The 25,995-nt window shown below is 35.2% G+C and overlaps 1 protein-coding gene across 3 annotated transcripts in view; it reads left to right on the forward strand.

Annotated features, from left to right (window-relative positions):
• The window catches only part of LOC107995622 (mediator of RNA polymerase II transcription subunit 12), a 464,763-nt gene that overhangs the window by 394,208 nt on the left and 44,560 nt on the right, over positions 1-25,995 (forward strand). For all 3 annotated transcript variants that reach the window (XM_062073896.1, XM_017053239.3, XM_062073897.1), the window contains one exon: positions 21,134-21,268. In XM_062073896.1, the coding sequence (XP_061929880.1) occupies positions 21,134-21,268 (135 nt within the window). The remainder of the gene's footprint in view (positions 1-21,133; positions 21,269-25,995) is intronic.

Here is a 25,995-nt window from a genome sequence, read left to right on the forward strand (position 1 = left end):
TATTTATAAAATAACAAAACATAAAATCTAAGCAATTAAATCTAGTTACATAATTATCCAAAAAGAATTCTTCGCAGGAAAAAATCCTTTCCAATTCCATTGTTTAAAATAACAACGGTAATCTAAGCAACAAGGTTATGCAAAATTCTTCTTCAAAAGGGAGGATTAAATTTACTTGTCACGGTCAATCAATCTGTTAGTAACTCGATGCGATATTGTAATTCGTGTTGTATTATTAATAAACGGAATTTCGATTTCCGTTGTGCAAACTGAACGAAAGTTTCGAAACACTTGGTAATTGCAACCCAGAGCATGCAGCACTTGTTCGCGTAAACGCGTTCTACAACTTGGCGAACAGCCTCGACACGTTAATAGAATTTCGCACGATTCTACCTACACTGTTGTTCCACCGTGATCTATGCGCCTTTCCGGAAACGTGCAACCCAAATGTATCGATGTATTTTGGCTAGTAGACGAGTTACGTGCTCTCTATTTAACTTTTACTTATCCGGATGGAACATTTTGGAACGTAAATCATCCGATATTTTTTTTTCGATTTTGAAAGTAGAATTGATATTTAGAATTCGATTTTTCCAGATCAATATTAACAGTTAAATTCTTTTGTTCTCGAGATTATTAAAAATTTGCAAATACTTTTGGCAATAGGATAGGAATATAATTGTGACAGTTTTATTTTATAATTATATTCTCACACTCTGATTTGTGGTATTGTTTATAGTATTAATATTTTTAGATACGTGTAATAGAATTGGTAGATGTAGAACTTAATCTTTTGCGATTATATTTTAAATTGAAACCGATATTTTGTATTCTTATTATTCTTATGATATAACAATATAAGAATATTAAATATTTAAAATTTTATTTACAGTATTTAAATTACAAAGAGTTCAAAATAAAAGGAACAAAAACTGGAATGTTTGAAACATTATTATTATAAAAAACATTTAATATATTAATTTTTATTCTCTATAGCGGGATTTTTATTTGTTTTTTTTTTATCATTCCAAGAAACGATTATAAAATCTAGATGGATTTAGCGAGATACCATCACTGTTTCAATTTGAACTCCTTAAATCGTATCTCTTGAAGCGCGTATCAGCTCGGTCGTGGTTCACTTTTGTTCAAATATTATTACCGAGGAGTTTCACGACTGTTTATCAGGCGGAAGTTGGATGAGAAGATGAATTCTCAGACTCATTCGGTTGAATGCACTGTTTAAAGGAGAATCCGGGATAATTCTATCCGTTATATCGCGGAGATACACGGCTACGAGTTCAACGTTAACGTACGTAAATGTTGTAAAACGAAATGTGGCTTTGGAACAATATTTGAGCTGAAATGTCGGATAAAAGGCTCGAGATCGTATCTCGATACCATCTCGTAATTACGTATCTCATAATATTCTGAAATGTAATACAATATCTGGAGAATACGGTAATTGATCGTAAAAAATGATCCGAAAAGTTGAAAATCATACGAACGAAGAGAGAGAATTTTTGAAATTTAAAAAGTTTCGTTTCATCAAAGTTGCTCGAGTTAGAAAATTTTCGAAAGAAATAGAGTACAAGTTATAAAATATTTTTCGCTCGAATGAAACGAAACGATCTCGACAAGAATATTTCTAAGATCGTAGAGACAGATATAAAAATACAATCCTGTTGTTCGAGGAGGAATTTCTCTGAATTTCTGATCCCCCCCTCCACAATTTTCGAAATGAACGTCCAAGAAAATAATGTGCACTCAGTTGAAGAGTCATGAATATTGTTGTTAAACTTGTCTGCGTCGCAGACGACGGAATGTAAGACGAATTCGTGCTCGACGACGAATTCGTGGCTCCATAAACATACGGCCCTCGACAAGGCTAACAGACAAAAGTGCATGCGGAAGTCTCGCATTGAAACGAGAAGTGGCAGCGAGACGAAAAGAGCGTAGAATTGTTGGAAAAGAGAATTCGCGTCTGTTGGTTCATCGAATAAAAGGCAATACTAATAATAACGAATAATACATAATAATAATAATACATTTTTCTTTCATCTCTGAAAAATAATATTCAGAATAATATATTTGTTACTTTAAATACTATCATCGAATCAAATTAAATCGATAAAATGCAAGCAAGATTTGCATAAAAATATACGCATAAGTAAAATTAATATTAATTTTACTTATGCGTATATTTTTATGCAAATCCAAGTATAGACAATTGGACTTGGAAACACATATGGAAGAGTAGAGTTTAATTTTATCAAAAAAAATATACAGATATACTTTCTTCTCGATCCTTCATTTTTCAAGGAGCTTATATTTTTCAAACTTTAATCCTTCCCACCTTTATTAACCATAAAAAATTTTAATATATATACAATTATTAGATCTATAAATTAATTCTGCCTCTCAAAATTCTTCAAAAATAACAATCTTCGAGATAACTTGTGCCTAATCCTTCTTTAACTCCAAATTTAGAAAAAAAAAGAAAAAACTCCACTTCTTGAAACCAACATCAGAAATCCATTCCACCAATTCTTACCGGATTCCATTATAAAATACTGCATTGTGAGCGACATTGGAAGCCAATAAAAAAAAAGAGAAAAAGAAGAAGAAGAACAGGAAATTTCTAAGGAGTCACACTTTTGCCGCGGCCGACCAAAGTTGGGCTTTTTTACTCGGGCCGAGGATTAAAGCTTCGTAAATATAACCACCTCGGTGAAAAGGGGGAGCTTGGGAAAAGAAACGTTGCGGTCTTGGATAGGAGGAGAGGAGGAGGGAGGTTGGAAGGGAGAAAAAAATAAGAGGAGGAGGAGAAGGAAGAAGGAGTAGTGGGAGGAAAGGAGGAGTGTCGTAGGTGAGCAAGATGGCGGAGGAGACACAGGGAGGACAGATAAAGAGAGTAATTTTCGTGGGTACACAAGCCGCAATTATTAATGTCACGGATGAGACCGCGTCGCTTTGCAAGCCTCTGCATCTCGGCCTCGGCGAGACAACAGGGTTCCCTACGTAAGACGTACGGTTATAGCCGACCATTTTTCATTTCTCTCGGTGTCGTAACAATTTCTTCTCGTCCCGCTCACGGGGGAGGAAAAAGAAGAAGAAGAAGAAGAAAAGAGGGGAAAGGAAGGAAAAGAAGGGTTGAAAAGGAACCGCGTGTTCGCTTCAGAACAGGCGAGAAATGGTGTGTGTTGGATATTCGAATCGACGAGGCCATCGTTGAGGTTCCTTTTGAGGCTATCTCGAATTGCTGCGACGATTCTCTGTCTCGTGAAATTGTAACAAGATTTTGGCGAGGTGAAGAGAAATTGCGTATTGATAATTTTTATGGTAATGCGTGTATTAGAGACATGATAAATTTTTCGATATTCCTTTGTTGCTCGTCATCGAAGAATTAAATTGAAATTGTTCTGGTTTATTCGAGCTCACTCATTTCTGGTAATATTATTTAAGCTACACCTTCATATTAATCCGTTTTATCTTTGTTATTTGAGCATTTCCGCTGCTTCATTATCTCGTTTCCCTCCGATTATTGATTTCACGGTTCGTCTAACCGGTAAACAGACAGTGATTGCTCTAATTGTTGGATCGAGTTATAATTAATAATGAGACCCCGTGGAAAATAATATTTCACTCGACGAATATTTACAAATTATGCGATAAATACGTGATAAATATGTTTTAATCTGAATTATAAGAGAATTATATATGGAATCGCCCGTAATTAACTTGGCTTACGAACTCGTAAATGATCTTAAAATTCATAAACCTCTTCTCGCTTTTTCTAAAGTCTAGTTATATGAGATCTTCTTAATTAGTGGGGGCATGCACAAAAAAAAATATGTAATATGAGACTTAATTACGCGAAGAGGAGCAGAAAATGAAAAATGCTCGTTAGAAATGGAAAAGGATATAAATTCGTGTATCGTAAAAATTTGTGAGAATTTAAAAAAAAAAGGATAAATAATTATTCGTCTTACAATTAATTTTTCGAAAAAAAAAATATTCGCGTTTATCATTTCCATGTTAATTTTGATTAAATTCAATCGGATCTCCATTTAATAAATTAATCTTGAAATTATTAAAATCAGTTGGACGACAGAAAATCAGTTCTTACCAATTTACCGGATTTCTCGATAACGAAGCAAGCTCTGACCAGCGAGCACACTCGCGCAGGGGTTAAAAAATTGAGCATCGAATGATAAGCCCCGATTAACGAAGCGTGGACGTTGAGGTAAATGCACGATAACGGCCGATTGCCTGTCGAATTAGTCGATACGGATGATTACTCCCGAATGAGGCTCCGTCGATGACTGGGCTAATTAGGCGGCTCGTCTCTTCAACGTTGCATTGCAACGACCTGCATCAGGCTACTGCCACATCATTGATCAGACATTATTCCACCGGCTGTGACCATACATAAATGCAAATGATGGTTCATTGACCGATATCGTTCGAAATAAGGACGAATGATTCGATTACGTTTCGGAGCAATTGGAAATTTCCATCCGGCAAATGTCATCGAATCGATATATACGTGGATCGATAAGATCGATGAAATCGATTCTGGATTATTTTGAGAGAAGGAGGAAATTTGAAAATATATATATATATATATATTCGAGTGTATAATTGATACGATGATTCGATAATTCATTAAATATCATCAAGTGATAATACGAAGGTATCGATATCAATTTTATCGTTAATCGCAGCCAGCTTTATAATATCGCAGTTTCAGGATGCAAATCGTCGTTAAGTATTCATGCCGTTATTTCGAACGTCCATTAAAGTGGCACGATCTTAACGAAATGTGACGCGCGTTCATTATCTGTATAAATATTTGCTTGTTTTCTTTTTCCTTTTTTTTTTGCAATTGAATATTTGCTGGCCTCTTTATAAAATTGCTTGAAATAATAAATTGAAATCATTGACCTCCCGTAACACGGGAAGAGTACGTGAACAGAGGCATTAATGCAAACGACATTTGCCTTTAAATATCTACGTGAAAAATCATAGCAATATCTTTTTTATCGATGCTTCTATTTTTTAAAAAAAAGAAAAAAATGCTTCCATCCATTCCTCTCAAACGTATGTAACTTTCATAAAAGTTATCACTTTTGAAACATTTTTCCCCACTTGCAAGGCTCGAAATACGACGATTCACGGTTCGCAATAAAACGATACACGAAAAAGAAAAAAGAAGTAAAACAACTTCCATTATTTCTACCATATATTTACGAAATACAATATCAAAGTCAATATCAAAGCCATATTTGCCCAATACTCTTAATACTCCTACCATCCTACCTCCTACCACCGAGACCTCCCCCGAATTTCAACGCACTAATTCCCGTACAAAGCGCCATTACCCGCGCCGCTATCAAAGTCACAAAGCGTTCAATCATCCGTGCACGTCGTCAACCTACACTGGCTCCCCAGCTTATCGATAACACCACGGAACAGTTCGCCTGATCGGGCCAGGGCACGATCCATGCCAAGCTTCCGTTTGACCATGAAACAACCCGATACGATACCTGTTCCGCGAGATCCGAGAGATTAATTGGGCCGAAACGCATCGCGCCCTTTCCACGGATGTGCAGGAGTAAATTCCAGTTTGCGCCTACCATTATCTGCCTGCGCGCCGACGATAAATATTTCGAACGCGATGGAACATTGGAAACCCATTATGAGAGCCCCCCAACCCCTTTTCCACCTTGTCCCGGCTCCATTCGCGCTCCAACTTATTCATTCGGCTCGGACGGTGCTCCGTTAAAAGGGTATATAACGCGCCTGATTTTGTTAAATCATGTATAATGCGCCTGGTAAAGGATCTTTCATACGAAAAATTTGAAAAAATCGAACAGAGGGGTTGAGATGTTTCGCAGTTGAATTTATCTTGCAAGTTTTGTTTAGGTTAAGGAGAAAGAGATTTAAGGAGGATCGTGATTTTTCAGGATTTTTGATTAAATTTTAAGACTCTGAGACGTAGAGTAACGAGTTTGTAAAGTGTACGTATCGTGGTTTACGGTAAAACGGAGTAGAGAATTAGATTAAATCTTAAATTTTGGTTCAGATTTTTTGAAAAAAATAAACTTCGCCGTAATTCTTCGTTACGTGAACGTTTCTTCCCTTCTACTAGTAACTTTTTCCCCGGAAATGAAACAAACACGGCGTAAATCTATCACGGCCATTACACTTAATCTTGATTTTCGTGCATTCGAGCATTCGAGGAAGCAGGTTATAGTGCATATATATATATGCTAATTTCATAGACTGCCTAGAATTGCTCTATAGAGATTGAAAGCTAAATGGACGTTGTTCCCGAACTTGTGAGCGAATGAAATATAATACACCACAATTGATTTCGCATGATTGTCGATCAATCGTCAAAACGTGTATCAAATTTTCATGGAGACAAATACCAATCCCAATATCCTATTTTCCTCGCACAAAAATAAAAAAAATTACATTCCTCTCTTCGAACAAATCAAACAAATTAAACCGGCCAAAGTAATCGATACCACGATCCGCTTCAATTTCTCATCATCCTCCAATCTCGCCCTCCCAAATGCCCAACGTATTCCCCTCCAACTCCCAAAGAAACCCGGAACTCTTCGAACTCTTCCTCGCAAAAAAAAAAATGAAATAAAAAAAAAAAAACACTCGAGGATGAACGAAGCACATAAATTATTCGCCCCCTTCGAGTGGACGTAAATTATTCCAATTGTTCAAATTGCTGTTAATTTTTAACTTACAATCCTCGTTGTTCGAAATTTCTGTTCCCTCGATACATCCCTGTGTCTTATTACTCCCGAATCCCTCGGAGGCCCCCGTCCCTGTTTCCAAGAGTGGGATATATACCTCGGGTGGTTTCGACACAAGAGCTTTTGTACTCCCCAACAGAACACCCCATTGTCCACTTCACTCGCGCCCTACGTGCTCGTCTTCGACTTCTTCCCCAACCCCTCTCATTCGCCGCCATTCCACAGTGGACGTTGTCTCGAGTATCTTAGCGGAACCACCAACGGGCGGACATCAGACTCAGGCGAAATGCTAAATATAAAGCCGAGTGTCCCTTTATTCTAGACACTTCGTCACGGGGTATATTTTGTCTCCCATCTCGTAGACATTAAACGGATTTTCCTTCTCTAATTGGACACCAGGAAGTCCTTATCGCGGCCACTTGCATCGGGCCACTCTCTCTAGGGATTTGGGTGCACTTGAACCCGATGGTTTTGTCTCGGAGAGGTGGTTGGTTTCGTTACGTTTTTTTTTTTTTTGGACGTTGAGCGTGGAAACGTGACGGGATGAAAGAGTTGAAAAGTGGATACGAAGGAATAAATTCATTGACGATGAAATTACATGGAGTAAATGTAAATGAGAGAAAGTATAAGATGGAGAATGAATGGAGGAGTTGTAAAATTGAAAAATAATAGTTTTGAATGGATATATGGTAGATTTAATGGTGATTATTATAGTATAGATTAACAGAATAGATTTTGTTGCTGAAAATATATAGATATATTAGAAGGATCGATGAAATCGATATTATTTTTACTTCTTCACTTTTCAAATACAATTTCAACTTAGAATTTTGTTCTATCATTAAAGAGATGTTATCGATAGAGAGAAGCAAAAGGGTATGGAAGTATAGTGAAATACTTGGGGGAAATAATTCTCTATTTTATTCTATTCTACGGACGGAATACAGAAAAATGATATGATTTTCGGAATCAGTCTAAGGATAAGCCCAGTCGTCGTCTCGCATACAGAAATATTTCATACTTTTCTTTGCGCATATCGATGTTCCGTCGTCTTTGCTTCCTTTTGATTAATGCAAATAAATCGCTCTAGTCCTATTTGCGTGATCAGCCCGGGATATTTATCTTACTGGGAAGCTAACCAGAAAATACGACGTCATATTTACGGCTTTGCAAGCGATGAATAAGCAATGATATATTTCTTTTTGTTTTTTTTTTTTTTAGTTATCCATTCAAAATGTGTCTGAAACAACCTTAATTCGATTTTGTATAATTTAAATTGAACGATTGTAATTTACAAATTCGATTCATTCCATTATTGATTTTATCTTTGAAAGAAGAATTATTTATTATTAAAGATTCTTATTTCCTCTTTTCTTTTTCTTTTTTATTTTACAGTTAATTGAAATATCCCTTCATTCTCCTACACAAATATGAAAAGTTAAGTTGATATTGACTTTTGCATAAACAGCAAAGTTTTTAATACGAACAACAAAGTTCACGCGGAATCAGCTATCATAGTAATTACCCATACTAAATGTATTTTTTTATAGCCCAATATACCTCCTCTTTACAACTTTCATATCGCTTCCCTTAATTATCTTTGATCTGTGCACCCGCGTTAAGAAGAAACGTTTAATACTTCATCGTTGGAACACGTTAAATCATTAACTTAAATTCCACAAAATGAAAAAATCGCTAATAATCCTTTCTCTCTCGAAATCTTCTGAAACATTCCGAACAAACAAACGAGGCTGATGAGGAAATCTTTCTATCAAAAGCTCTCTAAAAATAATCTGTGCACCCTCAGAAACACGCGTCAAAACTCCAAACAAATAGAAAAAAAGAAAAAAACATACGTTATTAAACGAAAAGAATCGTAAAAGTAGCAAAATTCGAAGAGAGGGAATTCGAAACAGCTTGCAAACAAGATCAACCGAGCGGAAGTCCTCGCCGCGTGAATTGCCACGGCTCGTCGCCGCGATCGTCGCGTTGGATCAACATAAAACTCCTGTTTATCGTTATCATCGCTCAATTACCGACGCGGCCAAGCTGGCGCGCGAGTTCTGGCGAGGGCTGAGCCGGGGTTGAAATTTATGCGAACGATCCGAGTCGGTGGCCGGGGTTACCATTACAACGCCGTGGGAGGGGTGCAATTTTGAAGGCAATTTAACTTGAACCGCAGCTGCAAGCGTGAGCTATGGGCAAATGTTTACCGTGGAAATCGTTTATAGTCTGTTTCTGCAACCTCTCTCTTGGACAGGGGAGGGGGAAGGGAAGGGAGAGGGGAGGGATAGGGCCGGTATCCTCAGGATGTCGGGATTTTCATATTTTATTCCATCGTGGATGGTGTCGTACAAGTTGCCTTGGTGTCTTCACATCCCCGTGAATGAACTTATTTGTTTGTTGACAGGCGGTGGATGTAGTAACGCGGAGATCTCGGCGCTTTGGCCGAGGTCTTGCGGTTTCCGTAATATGTTAATTAAGATCTTGATAAGGTGAACTCAGTCGAGTCGTGGAGCGTCAAGGGTTGCTGCGTGGTCGGCCTGCGGGGAGGGGATGATTAAGCGTGTAAGCTGATTTATGGCCTGGCGTTTAGCGCTTGTTGATGGCGTCGCGAAAGAAAGTGTGGAGGAAAAAAAGAAGTTTGAATATTTTAGGGTTGGTTTTCCTCGATAGTAGTAAACAGACAGCGGATTACTATTGTGAAAATGTGTTCAAATATTCGCCCAATATAAAAAGAAAATATTTGATATTATGTTAATTATGTTACAACATTAAATTCGCGAATGAGACTTTGAATTTTCGCATAAAAAAAATGAAAAGAATAACACTTTTTGTTTTATCTTAATCAAGTGATATAAAAATTTTAAATTTTTTAAAGTAATTGAGAGTAGATATGAAGTTTGTGAATGGAGGATCCAGTGATTTATACTTTCTCTTGGAAATATATACACTGCATTTTTCTAGGAATCACATCTGTCATTTGTCTGGATTTTGGGATAGGTGTGAGACGAGATGAGAATGAAAAATAAACAATAATAACATAAATCGAAAAGTATTTTAATGTATTTTAAAGTAAAGTTCCACGATCGTTCATTTATTTACAGGAAACAATTATCTTCGAAGTTATAGCGGTTCAAAGTTTCCCTAATTTTAATAGAATTTAATCAGATTGAGGGTGAATGATCGAAAATTACTTTCACTTTATATACGATGATATTTCTTGAACCAAAAGTCGTATAAACGAAAACGCATTTTAAAGCACAAGATTTTCTTCTTCTAACGATCTGTCCCTCATCCAGTCAAAACTTCTTCCAATTTTTATAAAAATATTCATGAAAATTCATCTATCTTTGCTAATAAATAACAATATAATATAACTGATAATAAATAATACAAATAAACAAAAATATACAATATGCGATAATGCTATTCGTCCAAGTGAATTCTCTAAATTCATCCACTAAACTTGTTCATCCCGCCTTCGACCAGCCACTTATCTTCCACCCACACGTAGTTCCCCTTGTACAGGCACGTTCGCACTTCCTTATTTCCCCCTTTCTGCATTTGCACTCAGGCCAACGAGGACGCAGATCATAACGGATATTTCAGTTGAGTCGGGAAGTTCACTTTAAGCGCAGTCGCCTGCTGCTCGCCAACAGGGTGAAAACAGAGGGCGAGGCAACGAAACGCGCGATGGAAATAGCACGCGCTGCAAATTGCACGATTCCTCGAGCAGCGAGCGAAGGGGATGAAAATTACGATTACACCCACGAAGTCTTCGATGTTTCTCGAAGATTTTTCAAATGGTGTATTGTTGTATTTAAAATATTCGTAGAATATATCCAATTTATGGTGGAAATTTATCTTTCAATATTTAAGAATCTTTTAATATTGGTGGTAAATCGATTGTTTATTGTTATTTTAGGAATTATGAAAAAGAAGATACTTGTATGCGTGACACTTGTATTTTTAAAATGTGAACAAGTTCAAATATTATTCAAAGAAAATAATTCCTAAAAATAAAAGTGTAAATTATAATTTTTTTTTTACTTAAAAAAATTCCTTGCGTCGAATGAATTCGCAGTATTTTAAAAAATTCACCCCAAAAAGCATTCCCATATTAAGAAGAAACGAACCAAAACACCGAAATCCTTTTCGCTGGATTTACCATTAACTTTCCACGATCCGATTATTCGCACGCGAGTAATTAACATGTAGAGAGAAAGAGAGAGAGAAAAAAAGGAAAAAGATCGTCGTACGTTTTACGGTTCGTCGAGGTCGCAAAATTTCTTAACAATTTTAACGCCTCGTCGACCGTCCCCTTGGTTCGTACGCTTTACAGGTAATTAAACTTTCACAGTTCGCCAAGACAGTCGACGACATCCCCGTTTTCTCTGCCAACGAGCTCGATCCTCCTTCGTTTAAACGAAACCACTGTTCAATATTAAAAATCATTATTCCAAAAGTATATATATTAAAAGCATATGTATTTAATTAACAAAATTTTTCTCTCTTAATTTAAATAATTTTTAAAATATAGGATATTAATGGAATGAAAATATATAATTTCATGTTTCAAGATTGAAAGTATAAAAATCTATTATTTCACGTGATAAATATATGAGATATATGAATATATTAATTCACATACACGTGTAATTAAATACATGCGAAATAAGACACGTGTATTTAAATATTCATGAAACGATATGTACATATTTAACTACTCGTGAAATAATACACGTATGTTTAACTACTCGTGAAATAATAAACTGTTACTACGTATGTATTGAAAATTACACAGATTAGGTTACACAGATAACGTTTAACGTATCGATTCAAACGTTCACATGAAACAGTACGATATATATTTATCAACGAATACGAAATTGGATCAGAGATGATTACCGGTATAAACTTTCATTATCGATTCAAAAAAGGATTAATCTCGAAGTCGTGAGCTCCCATTCTATAATCTCGAATAACCTACGACTTAGCACGAGGATGTCGAGCGGATGGATTAGCAAGAGGATTTCTCCTGTCCTTCATCTTCAACCTGAAATTTTATTTCATTTCCAAGCGAGAAGCGAGAAACTTTTATCCCATATCGAGAAGGCACAATTTTACTCGCCACCATCATATTTTACATCCTTGGATTGTCGACAGTGATTCGAGGGATCTTAATGAGAATCTGCACGAGCACGGGATTCTGGAATATCTGTGTGACCAGAAATCGCTGATAACGAATTAATTTCTACCCGCGGTTCGGGAACAATGACCTGGGATTAATTTATGCAATTTTGATCGAGTAATCGTGACTCGACTCGCTTCAAAGAATAAATCGGATCATCGCTTCGAATATTGTACGTATATGCACGAATTTGAAGATATTTACATTTTTTTAACGTGAATAAATTCGACTTTTTATAATTTGAAAAAAGACAAATACAATATCCGAAAGCTGCTTAAACATCCACCAGTTTTATAATTATAATATCTCGTCGAATTTACATATCCCAATATAAATTACCCGCGAGTTTGGCGCGAACAACATTAAATTCGCGCAACAGTCTATTTTCCGTCGGCGCACTGTCAATAATAAATTTCCTTTCACCAACTTATGAAATATTAAACTTCGAACGCGCCATTTATCGCGTCCATATACCTCAATTTAGATCCCGTATATTTCATCCCGTAAATGTGACACGCGAACCAGACGAGTAAACGTCAGGTGGAAGCTTTCCTCTATTCGAGAAGAATATATATATATATATATATACTTTCGAAGAAGTGAAAACTTGGTAATGTTTTCGAGTAAGAGGAAAGAAAGTGATGAAAGAATGAAAGAGGATTCGAGTGATTGATCGCCTCTCCACCCCCTTTATCTTTAATTCGTTTCGCCAAGTGGAAGGCGCGAGCAGCTGCGTAATTATGAATCTCATTAAAATTCATAACGCGACGCTGAAAGTCATTAGCCTTAAGCGTCTGTCGTGCGTTGGTAACACCTTCGAGCCACTCTACGGCGATCAACCGACCCTCCTCCCCTCCCTCTGACGAGGTTGAAAAATAATTTCAACCCTCTCAAGGTTCGCCGTGTCACGATGTTTCGTGCCGCAAATAACAATTTTCTTAAGCGAGCCGGGCTAAAAAAAGAAACTTGGTGAAGTGGAATGAATTGTACGAGCTACGTGTACAAATTGAATAATGCATCTTTACTTCGAACGAGAAATAGAATTTAGAATTAAGAATGAGAGAGAGAAAGAGAGAGAGAGAGAGAGAGGGAGGGAGCATGAAGCGTTAAATTATTTTTAATTAAAGGACTATTCTTCCTTATTTTCATTAAATTAATTAAATTAATCACATATTTTATATAAATACAATGTCATTTGTAAATTAAAATTTTCGATAAAAATCATTGCAATTCTAATTTCTAGATTTCATTATTTTACGTTAGATTCGAAAGATTATCTAACGTTAATTGATGTTTAAAAAAAAAAAGTAAATTGTTAAATTTTTCGAAATGAATTTTAAAAAAGTGAATAGCTGCGCAGAAGAGAGAAATGAATGGACAGTGGCATCGATTCTTTCTTTCGTTGCTACGATGAATAATTCTTGCATTCTCTTTAATTAATTTTACAAAATGCAATTTCAATCGAACATGAAATTACCATGTGAAAAATAAATTCGCAAGAAAGATTCGATGCAAACAAAACGCGAATCATTTTGAATCTGTCATCAATCGTGGACAAGACAAGCATCCCCAATATTTGAACGAATATGATATCCGTAGGCTTCGAATAAATATTCACTGTCGAATTAATCCTCGGAGCGGCAAAGATTCTTTCGATTCTCTCTTTGGGCAGCCTTCCATCCCTGACTCTTTTTCCCACCCTCAGGAACCAACAGGAAGTTTCAGAGTTACTTGCTCTTTTAGCCTGCACTTTCGGGGGAAATTCAGTTTCGACGGTGAATTCTCGGTTATGCGACCGCAACCAACGTCGCTCTTTGCTTTTACAACGTCTGATAAAGACGAATCGTTGCGCCACGAGTGCGAGAATACGCGGAGAAAGATCAAGGGGCGTTGTATACAGGATGGAGGGTCGATGTGGACGAAAATTCATCGGTCGATCTGTTGGAGGATTGGAAAATGCATTCTAGAAGATCGTTGGTAGTAAAATGTAGTAAAAATGTAGAGTTTGCCATTTTGTAGACAGAACTCGTGTAATGTAAGTTATGGTGAATGATATAATTGAGATTAACTTTTTGGAATAATTGTAGTTAATTTTAAGAAATGCAGTAATTGATGATTTATAATTGTGAATTTTTAAAATTGTATAATATGTAATTTTATTTGTGTTCTAGATCTAGGAATGAAAAAATAGAATGAAAATAATGGGATAATATAACGTTTCTCTTCTTATCCACAGAAATAACAAATCACCTTTTGAGAGTTGATCCATGACAATGAGATGAATATTTCTATATACTCGTACCAAATTCAAGTTTCTCGATGTATCATTCTCCTTCGTTCACGGTTGGACATTGAATTTATTATATTTTTCCTCGAATTTCAGGATCAGGAAATTGAGAGATTCTGTTGCGAGACGGACCAACTTTCGTCCATTGTACGTTTCGTATACATGCACACATTTCTCTCCACTCTTCTCGACCACGAGATATAATCTTGTAAGAAGTGTTCTCCGCTTATCGAAAAGCCATAACTTCGAAACGATCGCATAGATCCAATCTACATATATAATCATATACAACGAAAGACACGAAAGTGTTGCAGGAAATAATGGATCGTGGTCAGCGATAAATACGAAGATTGAATCCTGAAACGCTGAATCGAATCGTTCCATTTCTTGTTTGACGAATACTTTTAAAAATACGTGGAGGAGACGTGTCGATGTTTATCGCGTGGATTTGATTTACATTTTTTTTTTGTAATATTTTCAAACGTGAAACTTTCTCTTTAATCTCGAGCTCAAATTGGTGAGACCTTTTATTATAAGATTACGGTAATATTTTAATTTTCCTTGCGAAGGATTTATTACGGGTTATCAATTGTGATTTTTGTATGGAAACTTTAAGGATTATCCATTCCATTTTTCAAAGGACATTTAAAGAAGGAACGTTCAAGAAAAGTTGTCCGAGAAGAGAAAGAACTTTCTCGAGAGAAACTTCTCTAATAAATCGAATCACTTTTTATCACGCTGTTCTACACTCACAATATAAATACTCGAACGATAAATTTTCCAACCCAGGTAGTAATACTAGAAACAACCTAGGTACATTCAACTTGCATTTTCTAAAATAACCTGTTTCAAACTTAAAACAACACTTCTCCATACCGTATATTATTCTATTCTCTTTTCTCGTATCGTCTACATATGTTGTATATTTTAAAAGATAACTTCTTGAAATAAGATCTATTACACGATTCGTACGAAATCTATTCAATTTTACGCAGTAAATAGATGTATTTTCTCAACAATGCACAGATTATTAAAACTCATCATCGTATTCCAATCTTCCAATCTATTTCTCATCTTTTCTCTAAAATTTTCAAATTAATCGTCGACAGATATCTGCCGTGTCTGCTCGCGTTTCACGAAAAAAGAAAAAAAGAAAATCCGAGGAGCGATCGCACAAATTTTTCAAGGCGAAAAATTTCGAAAGCGTTAAAAAGCTAAAACGTGGTTTCTCCGCTTTATCCAATGGACGAACGCTTCGAGCGTGGACGGGCGGAATGAATTTTTCCGGGACGGCGTAGACGGCGCAATAATTAAAGCAGGCGTTGCGGATGTGGCCTGGGGAGAGAGAGAGAGAAAAAAAACAGCAGGCATCCGCTCGAATGCGGCACGCGGAAGTTACGAAAACATCCGGCCGAGCGAAAGGAGATCCATCCACCGTTCCCGATCTCCCGCAAAATAAGAAACACGCGAACAGGCATCAAAGAGGGATCAGACGAGGGGCGAGCTTCGAGCTTGTTCTCCCTGCGATACGTTGCTCGGGGGTTGCGGAAGAGGAAACGTTTCGTCGTCGAAGCGAAACCTGGTTTTCCGGAGAAAAAAATAATGGTCGATATCGTCACGAGGCGAATTGTAAAAATATCTTCTAAGCGTTACTGGCTCTTTCGTGTTTTTTCTTTGTAGAGAGAGAGACTTGGACTATTCGTGGGATTTATACCATCTTAATATTTTATCATCGACTTTACCAATCGTACGTTATTTAAAATTATTCCAGCATATATTCATAAAAGATACTTCAATACGATTCCCATCCCCTTGTCGTCGCGCAATCTACCCTCCCTCGCCATCGTTTCCTCGAGAAAAAAACAAAGAGAAAAGAAATGTTATCCGAGGTAAAGATTGCGTTTCTTCCTTCCTTGCTCTTATTTATTTTTTTTTCTTATCCCTTCGATAAAAGATACCAAGGAGGTGGATCGAGCGTGGAATAAGGGATGCGGGGAAAGGAGGTAGAGATCGTCTATAAAGAGCGATCGTAAAGTGGCGAACGTCACTTAAAGGGTCTTCGAGCCTCTATTACTTTGATAGAGACGAACCACTCCATGCTATTACCAATACACGAAATAAAAGCCAACTGGATAGGAACTGGAGGGAGAGGGAGGAGGAGGAGTAGAAAAGGGGTGGCCACCGAGGAAGGCCCTCGCTTTCGACACCACTGTCGCTCGTGGCTCCAACGTCACGGATTCCTCCTCCCTGTTTCGTTTCCTTCCACTTGTTCGAGCCTCGCGCCCCCTTCCCCACCCCTTCAAAGTGCCATTCGATCGGCCACGTTCCATTAAGGAAGGCCAAATATCGTTTTATCGACTCGCGACTCCCCTCCTCCCTCGTTCTTGAAAGCGTTTTTAATGGAAGTGATCCAGGTCGTCCTCCGTCCGCGTCATTCTCCTTTCTTCCTTCTCGCGAATCGTTGCTTCGACTGTTATCGATTTTATGATTATCCGTTTATGATTACAAGATCCGTGATCGCGCGTGTAGCCCGATTCTTTTTTTCTTCTCCGAACGATAGCGATTAAATTCGCGTTTCCAGCCCGGGTTTCCAGCATCCGAAGGTGAATTACAGCTCATCCGAATGAACGGATACCTGAGAAACGCTAATGGATTGGTTTTTACGTGATTCTTGATTTCGTAATTACCGAGTATTTCTTCGTTTTTTGAGCCACTTTTGTTGGAATGAATTGAAATCGTTCAGATTTTCTGTGGATTTTGGATCGTCTTCTCTGAGTTCTGTTTTTTGAGGGAGAAAGAGGGGAAAAGGGGAAGGGGTTTATGGTATTGTTTGAACTTGGAAAAATGATGGTAAATGATAATTGATGGCATTGAATTTTACATGGAACGAAGAAGAAGAATTATTTTGAACATTTTTGTATAATAAAAGGAAGTTCTTGTATTTTTTTTTTCCTTTTCTATTCTTTTTTAATTCTGAACAGGATACATGGATCGCAATTAGAACAGAGGGAATTCGTTGTATTTCGTGTATTAAAGGAATTTCATCTGTATAGAATGTATAACACCATTGATGCGAAATGTCATGTTGAACTGTGGATTGATTGGCGAGTCTATTCTTCCGCGTCAGATCAAAGCACAAGCTCTTTCTATTTTCTGTTCATTTGATCGATATTGCAATCTTTGTGTCGGGATATATACTATGTGTGTATATATATATATATATATTATAACAATCTTGTGTATCGGGAACTGAATACAATACAACATATGTTTGATTAAATTTTCTTTTTCATTCTCCAATCGTTGGGAGTTCCGTTTCAATCAAATTCGACAGATATCCATTCTGCAATTTCCTCTTCAATTATATCATTTTTCGTGTATTTATTTTTTTATTCATCAGATCGACGTGCGATCTAAATATTTAATTTAAGAGATTGCAAGAGATATTGCACGAAGTTAACGATATTCAATTTAGGTAAAATAATTTTGATATCTTTTATTATTGCATTCCATTTTTTAGTTACATTTATTTTAATTTATAATCTTTACAATTTGATAGATATTATTAGAATAGAGTGGATATATCATTACATTTAAATTTTCTATAAATAAATTTTCTATAAATAAATTTTCATTAGTCTAATAATTCTTAATTTTCAAACAGTTGTTATTCTTTCTTTGTATTCGTCAAAGAAAATGTAATTAAATATATTAATGCAATCGTGATTGTTCAATAAGATAATCGAAATATTTCCCAACGAATTAGCATCCGCGTTCTCATTCTCGTTGATTCTTTTCTTCGTGAACGATCTTCGATTCAAGCAATAATTAATCTCGTTTGCCGAAAAATATGTACATGTATATTGGAAGAGGCGAATGCAATTAAAATATCAGTTGTCAAACGATATCACAGCGTATCACGATTCTGTTTTTTTTTCCTCGACTGAAATCGATCGATCGTTATTAATGCCAGAAAATAAAAAAATGTTCGTTGACGAGCGATCTAACGAGCGTATCATAATTCTTCATTAAAAGGCATCATTAAACCGATATTGCGTGCCAAAATTTCGTGGAATTTCATATCACTCTTGTAATTACGAGCCATTCTCTTGAACCCTTAAAAATTATCGATTGGATCGCGTCGTAAACACGGTTTTTTGAATCCGTCATTTATCGTGATTTGATCAATTTCTTTCGAGTAAGGGATTTGATACGAAGATCAAATTTTTTTTTTGAAATTAAGTGTTTCTTCGAGCAAGAAGTTAAAGTATCATTGAGAATTTCATTAAGAGAAGAGATTAAAGGATCTTGACATGGTTAAAAGATGTCAAAAAAGAAAAAGAGAATTCTGGTTTTATGTCGAAGACTACTAGAAGTTTTTTGATAAAGTTTAAACAACATTTGAAGTGGTTCTTCAAGAAATCCACTTTCTTTTTCTTTTTTTCTTTTTTCTTTTTCTTTTATTCTTGTTTCAAGTTAAGCACAGAAAAAGTTAAAGCACAATTCGTTGAATTTTATTTTTATCAAGATAAGTTTCTTCTAAGCTTTTTGCAATGAAGATATAATAAATGTTTGTAATGTGAAATTATACTTATGAGACGGTGTAATTTCTCATAACAAACGAGTTTTCATAATGCTCCTACAAATTGTTAAATAGGGAAAAAATTTTGTTAATTTGGAGCTTGCTTTCGTATTTATATGTTTAATCCTTTCTGCAAGTAGATTGTGGCGAGAAAACCACATTTCGTGGAGATCTCGGTTCTCTCTCGACTAAATAATATGTACAAAGCGTGAAATTTAAAATCCTTGTACATGTTTGTTCGCAAGTTGGATACAAAAATAAATTTCGTATTCTTTTATTCTCGAGCATAAATTGTTTTATGTAATATATCTTTTACAAATTTATGATAATAATTTTTAAATATTAGATTTTATTTTATTTTTATAATTAAACTCAAAATTACAGAAATTCTCTTCGTACAATAATTTTTTGTAACAATTTATCAAATAAATAGAACAAGTGGATGTTAATAGTAAATGCTAATTAATTTCTAGCTAGCATTTGCTATAATTTTACTCAATATTTCATATCTGATAATTACACCATACTTACGGCCCCCATTTATTAGGTTTCGAGTGATGTCATTGCTCGAAAAGTTTGTGCAATTAATAGTTCGAGATAACCGATAGTCGATTATTAAACACTAATTGCTGTTAATATATTTTATTCGTAAACATAGAATTCCCCAAACGTTATAGGGAAATTTGTTGGAAGCAGGTGGAACGCATTCGTGGCTCGTAAAATGACTGAATTTATTATTTTATTACTTATCTATTATATAGATGATCCATACCTATATTTAAATCGTTTGCAAAATGTTTATCGTATGAAGATATACAAGAAAAATAATTAAAAAATTGAATTCACTTTGTGCACATTCGAAATCCTGATTAAAATTTCTTAGCAAATTTAAACAACATTCTTCCCTGATTATTAACTGATTACATTTTTTTAATCAATCACAAATGATTTATTCCAAATTCTTAAAGTTTCTACAAAAAAAAAATTATCAAATTTTAACGAAACAAGATCGATGGAATCGTGATCGTGAAAATTCTTCGCCAACATTATATCTGGCTTCAGAGGGAATGGGCAAGAACGAGCAAACACGTTCGACGAAATTTCCCTTTACGACCATCTTTGCACCATCTAATCCGTCTCGTAAAAGCTTCACGGAATAGGGCATGGAGAAAGCTCGAAGCCGAGGGCGAAACAGGAGGAAAGATTTTCCGAATAAAAGAGACGAAAGGGGTGAAAGGGGCAAAATTGAGACAAGATTTCAACGCGGATTCCGCAGACAGGAAGAGACGGCGCTGTGGTCGGGATTTTTCTTTGCCGCCTTTGCTCTGGTAATTTGAAACGTTAAATCGTGCCACTGTAATTTTTGCATGCCGTCTTATTTTCTCCTAGTTTTTCGTTGTCGCCTGTAAATCTCGCTAAAGTAGAATTCAAGAGCGGACGACATTCGACGAGAATCTAGAAAAAAAGGAGAGTTTTTTAGCTAATGATTATATGTGGATCACGTGGAAATAGTATGAATAATTTAATTTCTTCTTTCTTTTTTCTTTTTCTTCCATGTTAATTGTTACGATAGATTTAATTAATATGATGTAATTTTAAGAAAGTAAGTTTTTTTAAATTATTGTATTTCTTGTTATTTCATATTTTTTTAAATTATGTTGAAATTTTATTTACTTTTTTTACGTAAACATTTATTAGGAATCAAGAATAATGAATATTTGAATGAATATTAATATTTGTTAATCGAGAATCATCCGAATTGTTTTTAAAATTAAGGATGCCGAGATAAGATGATAAATAATTAATTAAATCAGAGAACGGTTTGATCAATTACTTGGAGGATACTGCAACCAAATTTTTATTAAAAAATATCAACAAAGAATATATCGACGACGAAATGGACAAACTTATAAACATCGTGTTTTATATCTGTTTTCACTGTTTCAATTCCAGATTGCTTTAAAAAAACTAGTTCTTTTTGTTTATCTTCGATTCCGTGAAACGAAGATTGATTTTCTGCGGATGAAACAGTAGACAAATTATACTTTAGAGACACAGATTGCTCGTAGATGAAAAACAAGGAGCAAGAAAAATATCTTACTGTTTCGTTTATTCTGGCAAACGTTATAAAATGAATTATTATTAATAAAATAAATTCAAGTGTACAATGTTGTATTTAAATGTTTTTCTCAAATTTAGCAAGAAATAATAAATACAATTATAAAAACTGTTTTTAATTAAAAAAAATTGTGTACAAATTAATTATTCTAATATCGCTTTTTTTCTTTTTTCAGAGCTTGCCACAAACACCAGCTGGCGGTGTGGGTGGAAAAGGAAGCGGAAGTGCTGGCACCGGATCTGGTATGGTCAATGGTTCCGGTACCGATCATCAAGATATTCGTGACGGTGCTGCTATAAACACAGAACATGTGAGTAATCTTTCGATTAATAAAAAAATTCTCTCTTTTTTATCCACGAGAAAATTCCACAAATTGCGAGAACGAAGACAACGATGATTTTATTCATAAAATTAATCGTATTAAAATATCCTACTACTTCCAACGAATCCTCCTCAAAATCTCGCTCTTCGCATTTACCTAATACAAATTTCATATTATCTCATATTTAAATTACATTCTTCGCTTAATCAATTCACCAGAATTCGTTACATTTAACATCTAACCTAGCTATATCTAGTTCAAACACCCCCGATTACATCAAATCATAACCTTCACAATTCCTTAATTATTCGATGATATTTCTACGAAGAATCCGCGTAGCAAAATCATCCCTTAAAAAAAAAAGATCTTCGTCTTTTAATTCCCTAGAAGAGGGAAAAGAAAGGAGAGAAAAAGCTCGACGATGACTCGGTCGAACGGGTAAGAACAAGAATCGACCCCCTCCCGTTCTCTCTATCCCAATGATTGCCGTTACTGTTCTTCACGAAACTTCCTTAAAAGTGGCGTGGACGAGAAAAGTTTCGCAGTGAAAGCAACAAAGTGAGTCGTTCACCGTGCCGGCGGCCATTGTTCGCCTTCTTTTCGCCTTATTTCGCGGCCACTTTTATATCGTCCAGATATCCGGATCCGGAAGAAGAAGAAGTCATTGGCGTGTGGAGATCGGCCGCTTCGGGAATTTCTTTTCCCCGAAAAGATTCTTTCTTCGTGGAAAAAGTTATTTCTTACGATTCATTGGCGTTGTTAATCGATAAGGAATTTCGCAATAACGATGGGATATGTGCGTTATTGTATATCGATGGGATATAGTCGATTCTACATCGAATTGGAATGAATTTTGTTCGATTAAACGATAATTATTTAATTTTAATAATACTATGAAAATAGTGTTTCTATTGATATTAGCGATGTCTCGTTTTTCTCAATTATTTTTAATGCTTCCTTATTGATCATAATAATATTTTCATTGGTAATTTGTTTAATATATATTTAAATAATTAATTGGATATTAGAAATCGTTTTTATTGCTTATAACTCGTATCTCGACACGCCACGTAGACTGTCAATTCGAAATAAAAAAGGAAAAAAAAAAAGGGAGAAGAAATAAAGGAAGAAGAGGAAGAAAAATATCGAAAGAATCGAAATTCGGTGGACATAACTCGGCAATCCAGGAATTAAGCGATTACTTGCGAAGTTAACCATTGTTTCAGCCAGTTCATCAATCGAGCCTCCTCCCATTTCATCCCTTTACGCAATCACATCCCCCTCCCCTTCCATCCCATTCGATCCAATCGCCTGATTTTCGCACGTTGATTCATTCGCACGGAATTAAAACCTTTATCTACGTTTCTCCGCCTGCTTGGTCGAGAGTCGAGTGACGAAAACAGACGTGCACGAGGTGGTGGAGGGATGGAAAGGGATGGAGCTCGCCTCGTTCGAGAGCTCGGTGCTCATCGAATCGTTTGTTTCGAACTGTTACGCGTTCCACGTTGATAAGCAACGTCAATTTTTTGTATCGTCTTTTTTCTTTTCTTTTTTTATTATTTTTTTTTCTTTTTTTTTTCTATTTTTAGGTTGAGATTCCAACTCTTTTACTTTTCTTTTCGTCCTCTTTCTAAAAGAAAAGGGATGGAGTGTGTCATTACTGGTATGAACGGTTCGTTTCTCAGTTGTCATTTATTCTTTTTCTTTTTTTAAAGAAAGGAATAAAAGATAAAATAATTTTTATATTTTTGATTGTAAGATGTTAAGATTGATTAAAAAGCAGGTGGAAATTAATTAAATAATCAACTCCTTCTGATTCGATTAAGATATTTATTTTCAACATAAATAATATTTGTAAATAAATGGATATTATTCTTCATTTATTTTTAAAGATAATCTATTTTAAGAATCTTTTTTTAGAATCGTTCAATTTTTCCATTTCAGTCGGTAATTCGTTTGATCATTTATTGTCTTACAATTTTCTCTTACAAATTTTACAGACATTGCATTCTTTTTTGCAGCATGTTCTAATTTCTTTCTTTCTTTTCTCCATCTTTTCATCTTTCTTTTTCTTATCACATTTTTTTCATTTCTTGATTCTGTCTTATCTAATTACGTCTTTCCTCTTTATCATTCAAGATTGTAATTTCTTTTAATATTTTTTTTTTTACTTTATTACAATTTAACGATTTTCATTTATTTTTTCAATATTTGATTTTCTTTTTTATTTTCTCTTATAGTTTCATTTTACTAATTGTTACCAAATTTGACGTTTTCCTCTAATCCTTTTTTTCTCTCCTTTTTTTTTCTAAGATGGAAAAATGTTTTCTGCAATTTTCGATTATGTGCTATCGATTTACATGAGATTGCGGAAAAATAGCCAGACACGTTTCCCCACGTTGGTTATACGGATTCTATAAACGAAAACCGAGATAGGAGCAGAGGAAAATGAGAAGGGCTGCAGTCCAATATTTCTTCTCTGAGAGACGAGGGTTTCCGAGCAAGTCATTGTACCTTATAGTATTTTAAATGACTTCCTGGAACAAATAGTTTGATCTACAAGAAAAATCGTTCAATGCTCGATATCAGTTTTCATTCGGATAACCATAAACTTAATTAATTCTTTATACTTGCGATAAAAATTAGATACGCATAAGATCTCTCTTCTTCTTTTTATTAATTTCTAATCAACGAAGCGAAATATTCACTTGAATTAATGTCGACATATGTAGAATGAAATAAAAATTTAATTTCAAATAATATATTTTTCAATTTACATATTTTATACAACTAACAAGTCGTAGCAATTATGATAACAAAATAATACGAGATAAAATTATTTAAAGGATGGAAAGAAGAAGTCTTATTCGTAAAGATAATCAATTTTCATAAACATTCCATATCGAATTAAATTTCTCGTTCAATCTCTGACAATAAGTGACAATATTTTTCAAGGGAAATCGATAAATCATTTTAATTTCTTCGACGTGAACAATCTTGGTCGATAAATTAAAGGATGAAACAAATGCGATGATTCGATAATTTTGGCAACGACGAGACTAAATTGCGTCGACATAACCGTATCTTCCCAAGAGTTTGTTACGTTTATGGGTTATCTGAGTGGGGCAGTTAGCCGGAAACCATGTTGACTACGAAGTTGCATCTTCTACTTCCCTTCCTCCGTTAAACACGCTCGCTAATTCCTTAATAAGAGAATGCTCGGGACCTCACGAACTGATGATTGCGCCAGTAATCTCTCCTCCGCCGTATATACCGATATATACCGTGTATGCATAAGTAGCTCTTCTCTGATTGTTGTACGTGATCGTTGTGGAAATGAGACGAAAATCGATTCGTTGAACGGCAGATTCGTCGACGTACACGTAAGCTTTATATACATTCACGATAGAACGATTATTATTGAATAATTTAACGATTCGAATATAGAAATTATTTACATTTAGATTATTGATGCAGTTTGATCGTTTGATTAATTCCGACCCATCAATAATTCTGACTTAATTATTTCAAATTTGAAGATTAATACACAATGCATAATTTCCTCGATTTTTGATATTGAATTACTTATGGAATGGAATATGGATCGAATACTGACACGTGTTATTTAATGTAATATTAAAGTATGAAGGAATTTATACGTTATACTTTTCAAGATTATTTTATGTAAATTTTAAGTACATTCTTCAAAATTTTCATTTCAAACATTTAAAATTCACTCAATTGACTCGGAAAATATTCACTGGGATAAGGAATAATTCTTACTTAATTAAAGAAATGAAGAACAATTATCGAATATAATCATCTTCCATCAATTTAAAATTCTTTTCAGTTGAATTCGATGATAATTCACCACGTCAACGAACCATTCAATCGTAGAAGAGAAAAGAGAAGAGAAAAATATGTGAAAGAGTGATCCAACTTTCAATGTACGAATTTATTCATCGACGTAAGGAAAATTTTTGAAGTTCGTCACGAAAATGGTCCTAGCAGCCCCGGAAATCGGCGATATTCCGGAGGGATCGGAAGTAGGAAACGAGGATGGTGGTTCTGAACCGTGGCCACGTCACACATCCGTCCATATTTTATTTTCCATCGTTCTTTCCTTTTCTTTCCTTTTCTTTCCTTTTTTATTTTATTTTCGTGCATTAACGATCGAACAGGAGAAAGGAAAAAAAAAATTAATTCTCGTAATTGCGATTCAAATTTCTTTCGAGCGAACCACCCACCCTTCCTTCCCTCCATTTTCATCCCGTTTTTCTCTTCGTTTTTTTCTTCTTCTCGAGAAACCTTTGTTCTCGTTCCTTTCTTTATAACAGCGTTGCTTTTTCTTTCCTACTTCCATTGACAATTCGCGGTTCACCGTGATCCCAGCCTTATTTATTTCCTTCGAGGAAAAATTCTACGCTTTCTCGTTTACTTTCCTTTTCTCTCACCCCCCTCTCCCCTTCGGCTTCCTTACCTTCTCGTTTTCATTAACGCCTGACCTACGTTTCCTCGCGCATTAACAAATTTCTCTCCTTGTTGTTCTTCCCCTTTTGCTTTTGTCTTTTAGTAATTTTATATTCTGAATAGTTTAAAGGTATTTTATTAATAGAAATACTTTTTATCATTTGTTACTCCGCATTTTTATATATTTCTAAGATAAAAAGATTTTAGAAGGTATAATAAAATTGATTAAAATTTAAAAGTGCTTA

The sequence above is a fragment of the Apis cerana genome, linkage group LG4 (assembly GCF_029169275.1).
Source record: "Apis cerana isolate GH-2021 linkage group LG4, AcerK_1.0, whole genome shotgun sequence".
Taxonomy (NCBI): domain Eukaryota; kingdom Metazoa; phylum Arthropoda; class Insecta; order Hymenoptera; family Apidae; genus Apis; species Apis cerana.